The sequence below is a fragment of the Saccostrea cucullata genome, unplaced genomic scaffold (genome assembly GCF_032062105.1).
Source record: "Saccostrea cucullata isolate Sc308-1 unplaced genomic scaffold, CSIRO_AGI_Scuc_v1 ctg5432, whole genome shotgun sequence".
NCBI lineage: Eukaryota > Metazoa > Mollusca > Bivalvia > Ostreida > Ostreidae > Saccostrea > Saccostrea cuccullata.
The window spans coordinates 5,942-22,833 of NW_026937397.1; the positions used below are offsets into that span (position 1 = coordinate 5,942).

Below are 16,892 nucleotides of genomic sequence, written 5' to 3' on the forward strand. Positions count from 1 at the left end.
CAAGGTTCCGACGCCTGGTATGTATTTTTAAGTTTAGACAATTTCCTGCCGGGGGGGGGGGGGGGGGGGGTGTCAGGTTGTTTTCAGCCGGGTACCCCCAGTCCAAAAAAAATTTCGTCCAATCCCAGAAATTTCTTGACGAGTATAAAAAACCTAAACTCTCCCAAACGTCAAAATCCTATTTCGTAGGGAGCGTTTAACTTTTTTTCCTTGCTTTAGTATATATTTTTAAACCTTGTAAATCCCAGGGGGTCCTAACACCCCAGCCCCCTCTAGATCCGGGCATGGTAGGCGAAGTAGGAACTAGGCTTCATGCATCCAGACATACTAAAAACTCTCTGGTCTTATTTTCAGTGTTAATATTTTATATTAAAATAGCACTTAATTTTCAAGAAAGAAAGAAAGAAATATCTTTAGTACGCATCGTATTTGTTATCAGCCAGGAGAGCTAAAAATACCTTAGAACTCGAAAATTCTGTTTGGTGGTGGTGAGGGGGGAGGGGTCGTCAACATTTTTTCAGTACTAAATTTTACTCATGCCAATAAGTACATCGTCATGACTTTTAATATATAAATTGACTATTAGTACTGCAACAAAAAGGGTAAGGGATAGGGTCAACAAGCCTTTCGCTGAACTTTTCCAGTAGTAAAAAGTTATGTTTAGGAAAATGTTTCGTGGCCACCCACCCCCTCTACCGGCGAAACTTACCCCATAGGAGGTCGTCCAACCGGAAGTCAGTATATATATATATATTGAGACTTGTGGTTTGATTGTACATTGTATAATGTCCCTTGCGAAAATTTTTAACTCAAAAGGAGAAGCCACATCTTGCCGGTGGAGAGCTGCAAATTTGTCCTATATACATGTACATGTACTTGGCACTTATAGCCATTGAGCAGTGAGGGATCTTTTTTCGGTCCAGCACCTACTGCGACACGGGACCTCGAATAACAAGGTCTAGATCTCATCCGATGGATTGAACTCCACGTCCTACAGTGGGATTCTTACCCACGGCGTCCTTACTTCTGTATACTTCGTGACTCTTAAGCAGACGCCGTAACTACAGTGCCACGCGGGCGACTTAACCAAGGGGGAGGGGGGGGGGTTCATTATCCATATGTTCTCGTGAAGATTATCTATGTTTAACTATTGGTTAAAATGATTTAATAATAAAGCACTTTTAAAATGATATTATTTAAATATTTATTCATACATGTATCATGTGTATAGGACGGATAACTTTTCATCAAAAAACTGAAAACGTTCGTATATACATGTATAAACATCGTTTTACGATTAAAAAAACTATTCGGGGGAAGGGTTGCTATGAAGGGAGGGGGGGGGGGCGAATTGCTATATATAGCGAGATTTCCCACGCAAGACTAGTTATACCCCGGGGGGAAATCCCACTGTATAGTCTTCCGAAGGAAGCATCACTATGCTGTCAGTCTTCCAGGGGAAATCTTACCATCTAGCGAGACTTCCGAGGGAATGGCATGTATCGGGTACATACCTGAACTAATAACAAACATCATTCATTTTAAAATTTAAGTTCGATTGATAAAGTATTAAGGCAGAAAATTGGGAAAAAAAACTCGAATAACCCCGGCCCGGTTTGCCTAATTTTACCAACACTCTTAGCGAACACCCCTGCCACCTTGCGTTATAATGCGGCACTAAATTAGGACAACTCGTATTCGTCTTCATTGAATATGCTTCATTGTTTGTGTGATTGAGTTAACGTTCGTAATAGAGATAATCATTTAAGATACTGTATCAATTTAAAAGAAAATAAAATGACTTAACAAGAATAAAGAAACATAGAAGTAAGGACGAAATGAAGAAGGATAAAAGTCAAAGTGAAATGTAATAAAGACGAATATGAAAAGAATAAAGTGACATATAATTACAATAATAACAAAGCATAAAGAAGTAGGCAGAATAAGAATAAAAGGAAGATACATAGACTTTTGGCGGTAATTCCCTTCCATACTTTTCGTGGATGGAAAATTCAAACCGAGGAGATTTCCTATAGATTTGTTCAGGCTTACATTAAGACCGGGATAGTTCCACCTATCACCCTGCCCCCTGTAGAATGTGCTGACCAAGGTGAAAATGTGTTTCTACTCATAATGGTGCCTAGCTCAGTATCAAACTTTAAACAGAGAGATGCCATTCGTCAGACGTGGGGGAACGTTTCAAAAGTTACACCGACTGTTCAAGTCAACTTTGTCTTGGGTAAAAGTAAAAATCCAGCTTTGCAAGATTTAGCAGAAACTGAAAAACTGATTTACAACGATATTATATTTGAAGACGTTCTAGAAACGTACGAGAATCTTACAAGAAAATCTATAGCTATTTTACGTTGGACGGTTTCATTTTGCAACCGAGCTCGTTACCTTTTAAAGATTGACGATGATATATTCTTAAATCTTCCCAGACTTTTGAGTTATTTAACGGAATTTTCTCAAATTAACGCAATTCTTGGATGTAAAGTCACCCATTCTGCACCATATCGAAATCCATTTTCTAAATGGCACGTTTCACGTGATCAGTATGAGGACAGAGAATATCCGGAATACATATCCGGAACTGCTTATCTTATTTCCGGTGATATTATTTACGATCTCTACCAAGCAACACAAAAGGTTCCTTATTTTATATTTGAGGATGTTTTCATAACCGGTTTGTGCCGGAAACAAATCGGTGCTGTCGCAAAAGAACATCATGAGTTCAGTTGCGGTAGTCGTGAAATTGGGCCCTGTGGAAGGAACTTTAGGTATAGGATTACAGGTCATCACTATACCCCACCGGAGGTGAAACGAATGTGGGTAGAACTACAAAACAGATGGTCGGACTGTCGTTTAGTGGATTACTTCTTTATATATAATTTGATTGATATTTTAAAATGGATATTTCTTTAGTGACATTGAATATTTCATTTCTTTATTACAATTTTCTAATCTTGAAATGCCAATAAAAGTTTTTTGCTAACTATCATCTACAGGGACGAATATCAGTAAATCTTACCCTTTCTCTGGCCTTCTTTATATTGAAAATGATAAACACAATGTTTGTTCGAAATATGCCCTAACCCTTCAAAAGGTATAGTCTAGGTTTGTTTTTAAAAGTATGTCAAACTCTGAAGTCAAATTAAAGTTGTTGGTACCCAAATGAAGGTTTTCTTATAAGGATTTAATACATATGTAAATTACGAAAGCATAGCCCTTACCTACTTACCATTCAAATGTTATGGCAGAGGTTAAACTTTTTTTTTAAAGTACCTAATTATCCAAGGTCAAAATTGTTGGTTTCCAATGGAAGGTCTTGTTACAAAAAAATATGTGAAGTATGAAAGCCCTAGTATCTACCATTCAAAAGTTACGAACAAGGTAAAAATTTGGAATTTTTGTGTAAAGGTGTGTTAAAGTCCCGTTATGCAAACTATCCCACGTTTCCCACTATTGTTGATGCCCTGGCATACTCTCAAAACTAGACAGTGATTCCTTAAACAGGTCGAAACCACTAGATTTTCTGACGTCAGAATAAATTTGTACGTAAATTAGCTAATATGTCTACTTTACCTACTGCTGAATGAGCCGCAATGCATTGTAGGCTACTACAAGTACCTAGCTGTGTTGAAAATTAAAAGCAACTTGAATGTCCCTTGGAAACTTATTTTCAATTTTTTTTTTTGAAATTTGTGAAAGAAATATTTAAAATAATGCATAATCTTTCATTTTTATGCTCACATTTACAAAATTTGCTTTATGAAGCCTTATATCAACTTAAAATACATCGGCCTAGTATACCTTTGTTCAAAGAGACGTATAAGTGCTATCGTGTCGATAAAACATTGAGTTTTATTCACGTGATATACGTATACATAGCTTTCGCTGGTAGTATATAGGTCCTTGTTTTTAGACAGCAGGAGAAAGTGTGCAATTATTATTTAACCCCTCAATATTATCAGAAAGTGTTTTATGTATATGCAAAAGTCAAAGCGTTTGTACGATATTCGAAGCAACTGTTAATATCATCTAAAACAACTCCAAGGCTGTTTAAAATCAAAACTACGTTTAACGTCACCCGCGCGCGTAGGTTTATGAGAAATTCGTCTTTGAAAAAAACAAACAATTCGGAATTCCGTATGTCTGTTCCGGTTTGGTTCTACAATTAGCGACGATCTGCTTCCCATAGTGACAGAAAATGTGCTTTGATAAAGGCAGTTGGTGTCTTATTAAAGAAAACTAGTGAATTAAAGAGTTTTGGACCATGAATGTAAGTAAAAAATAGATGGTTTTATGATTGAAGTTAATGACAAAGTCTAGTTTGTTGATTTTTTTTGTCAGTCTTCGAATCACATGTTCAAACTGACAGTGACAGACTCTCGGTTCGTGATTTTATTAGCTGAACTTTTCATTGTATTTTGGAAAGAATCGAAAAATTTTTTTACTGAGTGGAAAGTGTGTCAAAAACCAAGATTTATATACAGTGAAAAGCATCATTCAAATCTTATTTAATGTGTTTCATATTAAAAATATTTCTGTAAAAATCGAAAGGAACAGTAATGAGTGAAGTAATTGGTACAATTCATGTACCTACAAATAGCTACATTTTTTGGAAAAGATAATACTTGTCATAACCATTTGAGCAGGGAGAAGCTTACTGAAAATAAGGCCTTTCAAGTGAAGGAGAGTAAGGAAAGAAGTTGGGGTATTCCAAGACGTGAAGAATCCTGTCTTTTGTGTGGAATTCAAGGTATTAAAGATAATCTAACAGCTATCAACATGGTCCAGATATTAGTATTCACACTTTCAAAACTTAATGCTAGTAGATCTAGTACTAAGAAAAAATATGACATAATTCAATTTGAGATATTTCAACATGAACCATTTTAAATATTGTCATCAATAATTTTAATTGTAGATATTGATCAACTATTCCCACAAGAAGAAGCATTTGCCTCCAGGGTACCATGGACGTGTGGCAATATAAATCCAAAGGACAACTGAGGCCTAGTTAAAAAAAAGCCACATACCTGCACATTCAGTCTTAGACTACGTATACATTGTTTGCTAACAATAGGACTCAAACTGATTTACATACTAAGGAAATACTCTGCTAGGGAAATTAATCTTAGGTGTCATATCAATTAAATGCTCTTATAACTTAATTGTAATGCTTTTAATGTAATGAATAGGTTAATTTGAATAAATTCACAATTGTTTGAAAATTTTGTTTGTTTATTTTTTTCCTCCCTCCCTCGTAGGTTTTGAACTTTGGATGTGACGTTAAACGTAGAATTAATTTTAAACAGCCCAATATTAAATGTGAGCATGGAGCAGTGTCTTTAGAATATAATCTTTCAATTTCGGTCTAATAAAGTTATAAATAAGCTCTGCAGTTTTTCCGTTGACGAGTTAAATTTTGTGCAGTAAACCGACGAAACCACGTGTAGCCATTGAATCGTAAACACGTGGTAGACTGTTATGCTTTGGGACTCTTTCACTTGATTGGAGAACAGGCGTGACGAAGACATCGTCACGTGTTGAAAATTGCCTTCCATATAAGGTAGTGATCTCGACCTATTAAACGTTGTACAGGTCTGGACGATTTCTAAATATGGAAGTCAAGAACGATAACCGAAAGTTGCTATAAATGTACATCAAGTACACGTAATTATTTTTCTGTCCAATCAGACAACAGCATTTTTACACACCCCAAAACATATTTTAAAAGAATAAAGATAACACGTGCTTTTGTTTTTTTTCCTCAAAAAGATTTTTTTAACAAAAAATCTGTAGAAGTAAGATGAAAACTTTTGAAAAATAAGGTATTCACCACATATTTACCGTGAACAACCTTGACATTTTTATCTCGGTAAAAAAAAAATAATAATGCACGATAGAATGTAATCGTCTACAGAGGAATAGATCGCACCACAAAGTTTTTATCAAGCTCAATTATAACATTTACCAGAATATATTATATGATTGTAAATATAATTTTGCTTAGCCGTCCGATTTTCATCGACAATGCTTAAATTCCATTTGTATAGATCAACTCACACAAGTGTTTATCGTATGGAGTATACACATATAGTTTTGCATTATCACGGGTTTCATGAGCGCCGAATACTACAAGCTATGCAGACTTTAAATGGGCCTAAGGAATGGCGTTTAACATGGAGAAAAGAGAATCCTGTAATTATACATGAATGCGTTTTATCTCAGTATCTTACCTCGCATATCAGAAACTGCATGGACTACTAGTATTCTGTAATAAACACTCAAAAATAATAAAAACTGTTATCTTTTCGATAAGATTTTTATTTCAGACTCAAAAAACAAAAAAAATACCGTATTTATATAACTTTTTTAACGGAAGTAAACTTTTGGGATTGCTAACTCCTAGAGACAGATTTTTTTATTCCACTTAAAACGTATTCCAAGTTTTCAAGTCGGGTTTGTTCACGGTAGAATTGTCATAAATATTATGTTATTCCCAAATGCGCATAAAGTTTACAAAAAGTTTGTTCTAAAAATATCTTTTGAGCAAAAAACTTAAAAACCACGTGTTTTATTTATTCTCTCATGGGTTTGTCTAAATGCTGTTATCTGATTGGTCAGATGGATTAGTGCCTTGTTTATTCTGTGTATTAATAGCAATTCACTGTTATCGTTCTTGACTTCCTTATTTAGAAATCGTCCAGACCTGTTGTACCGTGACAGAAATATGTAGACAAAATATCACCTCGCTCTGTGATTCGATCGTACTATGACCTCTAACCCCCAAATAACATTCACACAGAATTGAACATATTTTCTCTGCAATAGGTTCATCTGAGAAAGATAATTGCAAATGTAAAATTAGATATTACATTGTACTCCAATCTGAAAATGAAAAGTTTCTATCATATGGTTTATTCAAAATTGAAATCAAGTAAGAAAGAATCTAAACATTCTTATATATAAATCAAACCACGATTTGCATTAAAAGCACTAAAAAGAATACACAGCTGTAAACGTATTATATTTGGCTGTGTTTTCTTTATAGCGCTTTTGGCGGAAAGGAACTTCCGCTAATTCAAGAACAACGCTAAATGTCTTGCACATATATACATACATGTAAATATGAACATTGAGAAATGCGCTAATTCAAATCTACGCTACATGTAACTCGTTCAAAAATCAATTTACGCCAAATATCGTACACACTAAATATAATACATTTACAGTTATATGTTAATGATTTCTGATAGTAGCATTCTTGCATACTTAGTATTTTTTAAAACATTTTTTGTCGAATACAAAATGTAGATAATTCGTATGATCTCAGGTGAATTAATATTGAACCCTTACCAATAAATTACAATAAAATGAATCACTTATTTGTTTTTAAATTATCCTCCTGAATGTATTACATAATCAATATAGACCATTATAGTGAATTAACAGCATCTAGATATGGACAAGAGAATCAAAAACATTAATAATTATAACTTTTACAAACATGTTTTAAAAAACCATCACAAACAAACAGGAAAAACGTATATACACGTACGTATTTAATAGATTAAATATAACGTGTAATCAAAGAGTCCAGGAATTCAGACATCGAAAAAGAAGGCCTCGCTGCTTTCATTGACGCGGATTCCGACGGATCCATCAAGGAAAAAATGAATTCTGGGATCGTGGAGGCAGATGAACTTCCCAGGGCGAACATCTCCCCAGGTAAAATACGGATAGGGATTATCGTAATCAAGATAAAATCCGACATATATCTCAGCATTATTTCCATCCTAAAATATTGAAATATGAATAATTATTTTAATTATGGCATTAAACTTATTTGCCATCCTGATTTGGTTTTAAATTTAAGAAATTTTAATGACATTTTCTTCCTCATTTTTCTTCTGCATAATTTCAATGGAGTTAACGTACTTACCTGTATATACACACAGTGGCGCCCTCTATAGTGGTGGTATCTGGAAATAAACCCCACGAAGGACACTCTTGCATTACCAAAACTCGAAGGAAACTCATGGGGTATTTCTTCAATATCGTCAATAATGTACTGCATGGGGAACTTTCGTTGTACGTATAGCTTTGCCTGTCTTCTAAGGTCTTTTGTTGTAGACTTTCGCAAAGAAAGATCGGCAGAATCCGTTCTGAACATTGTTGAGGGTCCAAACATCACTTGGTGTCCACTATCAAAAGCAGTAAAACTATTACGGCCCTGGGTCGCTTGAGAAAGAATTCTGTCTGATTTTGATTTCTTCAAATGTTCCTTGTACCCATCGGTCTGTATGACGTCAACAATGTCCTTATTTTTGCAAACGGTTTTATGGTCGGGCCAGTCTTGCGTTTGACATGATTTCGAGCAATAGCTGACTGTCAGGCAACGTCCGCATTTCTTGAGTTGTCCTGAACTAGTTCCACAGAACATACACAATGCACTTGAAGCAAGATCAGTCGAATTTCTCAATGCCTGTTTAAGAAGTCCACCAGAAGAGGAAATACCCTCTCCATCGTTTATCTCCGTATCTCTGGAATTCTTCAGGTCATCACACTTTGTTTTGTGGTTCGTTTTCCAGTCCCTTTTCTGGCACTCTTTGCTGCAGTAGTACACAAAGTGGCATCGTCCACACTTCTGCATTCCCTCTCTTTGAATTCCACAGTTGTTGCATGTGTTTTCCATTTTGATCTGACAAAAAAACGCCCATAAACGTGTTACATGCTTTGTATTTTAATATAAAATATTCAATATATCAAGCATGTTTTATTCATTCTATCTTTTACTCTTTTAATCAAAATGAAAACAAATACAGGTACTTTTTAGCATGTTATACTAGAACTAATTATCTTATCGAAATTGAACTGCATTTGGATGTTCTAGGCAACACCCTTGCATTCAATATATAACAAGAGGCTTGTGGGCCACATTGCTCACCTGAGTACTGTGGACTAAAATCAAAAATAAGTTCATTATTGAAATGTTATTTCCAAAAGTGGTCCCCACCTACCTTAAAAGGAAGCAGGGGGCTATAATTTTAACAAACCCAGTCCTTCCCCGACCCCACTTATGATTTGAACAAAGCAAAATGTACACTATATCTGAGGATGTTACCATACAAATGCTAGTAAGATCAACCATGACTTTGCTAATCCTGAGTAATTTTTTTTTAAAAATATATAATATATTTCTAAGTAAAATTTTGATCGTCGATTGTGGCCCACCCTACCCTCAAGGGTCATGATTTGAATAAACTTGAATCTTCACTACCTGTGGATGCTTACATATAAAAAAGATCAATCATGACGTTGCTGTTCTTGAGATGAAGTGTTTTCTAGATATTCATATGTAAAAATTTGATTGTCCTTTATGGCCCAGCCTTACAACCAGGGGGCTGGAGATGATTTGAACGAATATGAATCTACACTAACACTATTTTGTTTTTCTCCTTTTTTGATATTCGAGAATCCAAATCGAAATTAAAGATATTATTAAATTATATCGATTCATCAATACATTTATTAACCGTAAACATTGGAATCAAATTCCAAAGTTACGAAAGACGAATAGGGCCACATAAAAAACATTTTTATCTCGTAATTAAGAGATCTTTTCTTGTACTTACGAGATAATAATCTCGTTATTACGAGAAAAGATCTCGTAATTACGTGAAAAGATCTCGTTATTACGAGTTAATTATCTCGTTATTACGAGAAAAGATCTCGTTATAACGAGTTAATTATCTCGTTATTACGAGAAAAGATCTCGTTATAACGAGAAAAGATCTCGTTATAACGAATTAATTATCTCGTGATTACGAGAAAAGATCTCGTTATTACGAGTTAATCATCTCGTTATTACGAGAAAAGATCTCGTAATTACGAGTTAATTTTTTCGTTTTAACGAGAAAAGATCTCGTAATTACGAGTTAATTATCTCGATGTAACGAGAAAAGATCTTGTAATTACGAGATGATTATAAATTTATACCATCGTCTTCCACCTTCCTCAAATAATTTATTTTCTCCACGAATGAATCTACTCTGCTCTGTTTTTTGCAAATATTAAAACAAAATGTTTGTTGTAAATGAGCATATTGTAATGCTAAACAAATTAACCAAATATGTACAAAAGTTACAAATGACCATATTTGAATATATCCTTTATAAGGATATTAATATACAAAAGATTATCTTGGATCTTTTCTCGTTATAACGAGATAATTAACTCGTAATTACGAGATAATTCACTCGTAATAACGAGAAAACGAGATCTTTTCTCGTAATTACGGAATCTTTTCTTGTTATAACGAGATAATTAACTCGTAATTTCGAGATAATTAACTCGTAATAACGAGATCTTTTCTCGTTAAAACGAGATAATTAACTCGTAATAACGAGATCTTTTCTCGTAATTACGAGATCATTAACTCGTAATAACGAGATCTTTTCTCGTTATTACGAGATTTTTTCTCGTAATAACGAGATCATTAACTCGTAATAAGAGATTTTTTCTCGTAATTACGAGATAATTAACTCGTAATAACGAGATCTTTTCTCGTAATAACGAGATAATTAACTCGTAATAACGAGATCTTTTCTCGTAATTATGAGATAAAAATATTTTTTTATGTGGTCCTATTCGGCTTTCGTACAAAGTGATAGCATTATTGAATTTAAAGTTATACATGGCGTAATAAATGTGTGCTAAGAAATAAGAAAACAAGATTGGGTTTTAATGATCGTGATACTTGTTATTTTCAATTAATTATCGAGTAAAATGCTGACTGATGTTTTTCATACTAATCTTAGTCCGTTATTTACACGCTGAACTGACGATGGATTTCCTCGTTATTTCCCGAATATGACAAGGAGCACACGGCGGGTGTGACCGGTTGGCACCCACCTGATCCCACCTTTGATGTTTTGGATGTCCGTGTTTGCTTTGCTCCTAATTTGTATAAGTATAGTTTTATAGACTTAAGAGCTTAAACACTGTTCGTTATCTCCATATATTTCATTATTATTTACTTTCAAATTCAATGAATGGCCCATTGTTTGAAATTTCTTATATCTATGAAACGCGATTGATTTAACTTTAAGTTTTGTAATTCACAAGAAAAACCCTATCTTTATATCAATAAATAAAATAAACAGTAAGATTTTTCAAGATTTTTATTAGTCTGAACTTATGAAAAGTACTGATACGCCATATATGGCTTTAAGAATGTGGAATAGAGATGATTTAATCATGTTAAAGTCGAGTAAACATGAAAATAATTGATCTGAGAGAAAGCTTCTATTTTAATGTATAACGTTATATTTGTTATATAATTCCTACCTCTTCCTTCCCTTATCCACAGTACAGTTATCGTTGCAATACTTACGCAATATTTATAGGAAACTGAACAGAAAGTGAAAGTACATTTATACTGCATACAGAGAATGCAGACGTACAGTTCTTGAAAATGGAACTGTTTACAAAAAAGTAAACAATAAAAAGAAAGTACCGGTGATCTTATATATATTGATTATTCTTAGCATTATTTTCCAGATTGTGAATGTTCTGAATAATCTATTATTTATTTATGTATTGAACATTAATTTTCACCATCAATTCCTTTAGTTAAATAAAGAAATGATGTAATGAGTTATTTTTTATTCGTACAAGTTAATCACACAGAGACAGAAATGGCAATTTAGTTATATTTAAAAACTCGGGCTGAAAATATAATCTTTACTAATTTTAAGGCACGATTGTGCATCGATATCTGATAGCAGTTAGATTTATAAATAATGCGAGTGTTTATCAGTACATAAAGTTCGTGGACTAGTGTCATAAAATTAAACCTATTTGAGGTACATCAAACATCAAGTAATTATAAGCGTCACCTCATAAAATTTTACTTATATTTAATAATACTTTACAAATGTTTTAAATGTATACAATATTGTCCTGGTGGCGTTACATCAAACATTACCTTTTTTTCTACTTGAGTATATCTGACGGGGAAAAAAAATATCTTGAAAACTCCTTTGCAGTAGTGTATAATAATTTGTACACAGTTAAAAAAGAGAAAATACTTCCTATAAGTTCAATAAATGATTGGATTGATCTTTTTTTTAAAAAAAAAAAAGGAAGGCGGATTATTAAAAATGATATTTGTAATGTTGCCCATTGAAAGCAAGTTTAAAACCGTTTTTAATCAAGCAATTTGATATCAAAGACCTCAAAATTACAGCTTGAAAAATAGTTGACTATCTTAACAATGATTTAATTATTAAATACCTAGGATATCGTTTACTTTTGATTTTTATTATATTGTATATGATAAAAAGGAGGCACCCATTCTCTATTTATTGTACTTATTGGAGATATATTTCGAAAGAACCTTATCTTATCTAAATATCTGAATATTATACATATACATGGAATTTACATTAATGACCAAGAATGAAATTACATTTTTAGAATTACATTTCTGAGGTTAATTGTTATGATATTACACTCACTAAGGTGAGGTCGTTTTAATCTATACTGGATTCCAAAACTTCATTGAAATCTTAACAAACGACGAAAATATTGCCCCGTCCAGCAAAGGACCTACCAAGACGCTATCCTTGCTTCTTACTAAAAAATAATTAACTGCATTTAAGAATCAACGGTAGACGTACTGTTCTAGGGCAATTTTCAGATGTGGATACACAAAACACTCAAGAAATTTCAGCAAATCTAAAATCAGACTTTTTAATGTCTATGAAATCAATACATTCAAATGTACGACACTTCTACACTTCATAATTTTACCCCATGGTAAATTAAGAAAATCTAGGCTCCTTCACCTCGACATGTAGATGTATCGTATTGTCAAATGAATTCATAATGGTAACTTCCATTCTTATATCGATACGATTTATCTCAGTGAGCTTGAGGTAAACAAATACCACAAAGTCTGACACATCTGTTTCATATTTGGATATTTTACTTGAAATAGACAAAAATGGTAATCTAACTACCAAGCTCTATGATAAACGTGATGACTTTAACTTTACAATCGTCAACTTCCCTTACTTATGCAGCAATATACTTTAAAATACAATTTATCATCGATCCAAATGCCGGATGACGTTTTTTCGTATTAATTGTTAATTGTAGACCATTATTTACACACTGAATTGACGATGGATTTCTTCTGTTATTTCCAGAATGTGACAAGGAGCACACAGCGGGTGTAATCGGTCGGCAGGGGATGCTCACTCCTCCATGGCACCTACTGACCCACCTCTGATTTTTTGGAGGTCCATGTTTTTCTCTGCTCTTATTTTGTATTGTTTTATGGACTTTTGATCTTGAATATTGTTCGTTATTTCCCTGATATTTCATTGATATTATACACAATGCTTTTTCAATTTATAAAAACAGAACTCTGAATTAAATTTCCACATTTGTAATTTGTCTTCAACAAAATCACTCTAATTCTACCAAAGCTACAGCAGATCACTTAATGTTTGCGACATCTTGTTTTCGCGAGAAAACCATTAACTCTTTATCTGCTAGACAAAACTTTCACAAATTGTAGTTACTGCTCTGTTTAACCCTTTCGCTGCCAACGTAAATTTTTGAATTGCCAAAAAACGTAACGTCACACGTAAATGACGTTACAATAGTTGTGACGTTATTAAAATTTGCGGGTTAACGTTGTATCAATGACGTAAATCGCACCTGCGTTATGTATAATTTTAACAGAGGAAGATCCTGTTTCAGCGCATGATCTGAGAAAAAGTTTTTTTTTTATATTTAAAAAAAGAGACATTTTAAAAGAAAATTGTGTTGTCTGAACATAACGTTATCTCCAACATGTACACGGCTGCACGGTCGATTCCTTATTTTTTGAATTAAATTACGCACTGATTAATAATTTGGTTGATTTACTGTGAAGTATAGGTAGTGGAAATGGTAGTATTATAGCCATCAAAATTATTTCGGAATATGAATTGGTAAACCTTCCATTTTGCATACTTGTATGTATTTACAATGTACGGAAAATAAATACATTGTTTAAAATATAAAAGTACTCTGTAAAGCATTCTTTATGAAATTTATTATTTTTTTCTAAAGAAAAAAAAATGATATACCCCAACAAAAACCAGCTAGTCTGAAACTCTACACTGATAAGAAGACCATGTAATATAGAAGTTAACGCCTTTATCAAGAAATTAAAAACTTAAACAAATTGCGTGTATTTTATTGCCATTTCTTGTTGTTTAGTGAAATACTTTTAGGATATTTTTGTTTTCCTGACACGCCAAACCTTTATACCGTTAAATACATGAAATAAAAAGTCAAATGTGTCAAAGACATTTCTCATTGTCTATTTTTTGAAAATAATTGTTTTAATTCTAGTGCATGTACGAATTTTGAAAACTAAGAGTCGGAAATATAATAGTCCTCACTTTGTATGCCTCTATTCTTTTCCCATGTAAATTGTGAATGATTTACCTCGACCCTTAAAAGTACTGTTACATCTTGTGTATTTTATTTTCAATAGGTATACAGTACATATTAATCGTAAATGAAATACATATAAATTGCGTTTTGCTAGAATTGAAGCATTATACAAGTGGATGCATATGCTAGATTTAACGTGTGCAGTGACAAATGTTCTTTCGTAATAACTTGAAAATTAAAATGAATAATGGTGAAGCGTATTTTCTTTTTCATTTTTAAGACATTTAACGCCATCTCCGGCCTCAAACAGGGTCTGTCCTTATATTTACAATATTTTTAGAAATCGGTGGCGATTTTAGATTTTTTTTTAGTGGGATACAAGTCAGAAGCAACCAGCTCAAACTTGAAAAACATATATTGTGTACCGGGTATAAACATGTATTTGAATGGAGGGGAAAGGGGGGTCTTGGTTAAGGTTTTTTTTTCTTCCAAATACACGACTCTCTCCTTCTATACCTTTTAAAAGTGGCCCCCCGGTTTGCACAATATATTTCCTAAGGTTGGTTTTTCGTTACTTTTATACATACAGATATTTAATAAATCAAATGGAACATTTCAAAACGACCCCCCCCCAAAAAAAAACTCGACTGATGAATCGTAAATAGTTTGTAAAACTTAACATCTCAGGTTACCTGCATGCAGTCTATCAGCTTTGTATCCGGTTCCATGCTTCTTTTGATACAAGATTAAACAAAAATTAAAACTGCATTTTTTGACAGATGGTCTACTCTAGCTGCAGATCTGTAGCTAACTCAAGCATAGATCAACCACAAATTTAGCTGCAGAAATGTAGCTCTCCGAAAAAAAATATATGTTGACAGACCGGAGAGCTACAGTGCCATCCATTGGAAAAACTGTATATTAATTGCCCACAAAAAAGTGCGCTGTTAGATTTATTTCTCTATGATTTTAAAACTGTCATCTCAAAAAATTACTGACTGTGTGTTTCTAAATCGAAAATTTAGCCCATTTATACTGCCATTTTGGTGTGCAAGATAATTCGGTCCAACACGCTTCGTACCAGTATCAACCACGAGCTAGCGAGAGTACTTGATAGAGGAGTAAGGACTTTTTTTCAAATTTGAATTTTTGCAATTGAGGTAGGTAATTGAAGAATTAATATAGAACCGAGCGCACTTTTTGTGCACAATAAATATACATTTTTTTTTTTCAATGGAAGGCACCGTAGCTCTCCGATCTATCAAGATATTTTTCAGAGAGCTACAGTTCTGCAGCTACCACAAATTATGAAAATGGCCCTCCATTAGATCACTAAAGTTTATGATTCATATGCTAGTACATCACCTTAATTTTTGGTAATTAATCCTTTCTATTGATTTATTATAAGCTTACAATATTCGAACGTAGCCTATTTATCTTTTAATATATTTTTCAGTTACACCAGTTCACTTGCGATCTTTTAATAGGAAAAAATATATACAGTGTGTTAATTTTTTTAACCCGGTTCTTTGCAACCCGGTATTGTCTATGGAGTCCTTGTCTTCCAACAAACTGTTTGATATTTTATGGACGTTCACAAACTGTGCTTTATTTGTGCACCAGTTTTAATTCTTATGAAGGAGAATTTATGCAAAAACTTTAACATGAGATGAATACGGTAGAACATCCGATAAATTGTATGACAAACAAGTTGACTTGTCTACTTTTTATATTGAATACAGTAATATTCCACTTTTGCCCTCTAACGATGTTTATGTCTCCCAGTTTTTTCGCTACTCGATCCAGACCTTGCTCTGAGTATGACCAAATAAAGAGCAAGACATCCTACTCACAAAAAAATTGATGTTACAGGAATTCAAGAGCGGTAGTCGTAATAATTTTTTTATTGTAAAAAGGAGGCAATTGATCCCATTTCTAATGTTCAGAAGTCCGATTATTCTCAATATGCCATTTTTTTATTTAAAGGATATTTGCTTCTATATATATATATATATATATATATATATATATATATATATATATATATATATATATATATATATATATATCCAAAAATGAAAAGAAATATCACAGTGTCCGGTAATAAATATAAGAAAAAATGACAAGGCAACAACGTTAGTAAAACGTAAGCGCTTTCTTCATTATTTCTTCAGACGTTTTACATTTCAAAACATTTCAAAAATGTGACGTAATAACGTATACACAGACAGCATATCAACCAACCCGAGTACAGAAAAATAAAACTTAGTGAACATCTTGCTGTTTGTGGACAGGGACAATTCAAAGTTTATCCCTTTTATAAACTTAAAACAGAGAACATTTTAGAAAGACGGGAAAAAGAAAAACATTTTATCAAGATTTTTAAACCATCCTTAAATAGTTTAATGTAGACTGTCTCATGACTT

General features: G+C 33.2%; 2 protein-coding genes and 1 long non-coding RNA gene across 3 annotated transcripts; 2 read left to right on the top strand and 1 right to left on the bottom strand.

The window, feature by feature from the left end:
- Nucleotides 1–2,013: 2,013 nt before the first annotated feature.
- On the top strand, nt 2,014–2,925 carry LOC134248122 (beta-1,3-galactosyltransferase 1-like; the record flags this gene model as incomplete). Its single annotated transcript, XM_062730536.1, has 1 exon — nt 2,014–2,925. A coding segment is annotated over one exon (912 nt), but the record flags the coding sequence as incomplete, so codon positions are not given.
- Nucleotides 2,926–4,206: 1,281 nt separating this feature from the next.
- Nucleotides 4,207–5,030, top strand: LOC134248121 (uncharacterized). The gene is made up of 3 exons (XR_009987982.1): nt 4,207–4,282; nt 4,659–4,762; nt 4,931–5,030. It is a non-coding gene; the product is annotated as an uncharacterized LOC134248121 (long non-coding RNA).
- A 2,403-nt stretch (nt 5,031–7,433) lies between these two features.
- LOC134248120 (uncharacterized) lies at nt 7,434–11,399 on the bottom strand. Its single transcript, XM_062730535.1, has 3 exons — nt 11,359–11,399; nt 7,952–8,710; nt 7,434–7,805 (listed from the first exon to the last, which is right to left on the bottom strand). The coding sequence occupies exons 2-3, from the start codon at nt 8,702–8,704 to the stop codon at nt 7,614–7,616; spliced, it is 945 nt and encodes a 314-aa protein (XP_062586519.1). The 5' UTR covers nt 8,705–8,710; nt 11,359–11,399; the 3' UTR covers nt 7,434–7,613.
- Nucleotides 11,400–16,892: the final 5,493 nt, after the last annotated feature.

Excerpts from the sequence above, each read along its gene's own strand:
- LOC134248120 (XM_062730535.1), bottom strand. The coding sequence starts at position 8,704 with ATGGAAAACACATGCAACAACTGTGGAATTCAAAGAGAGGGAATGCAG. Across the intron at positions 7,806-7,951 it reads GCCACTGTGTGTATATACAG|GATGGAAATAATGCTGAGAT; the intron begins GTAAGTACGTTA and ends TCAATATTTTAG.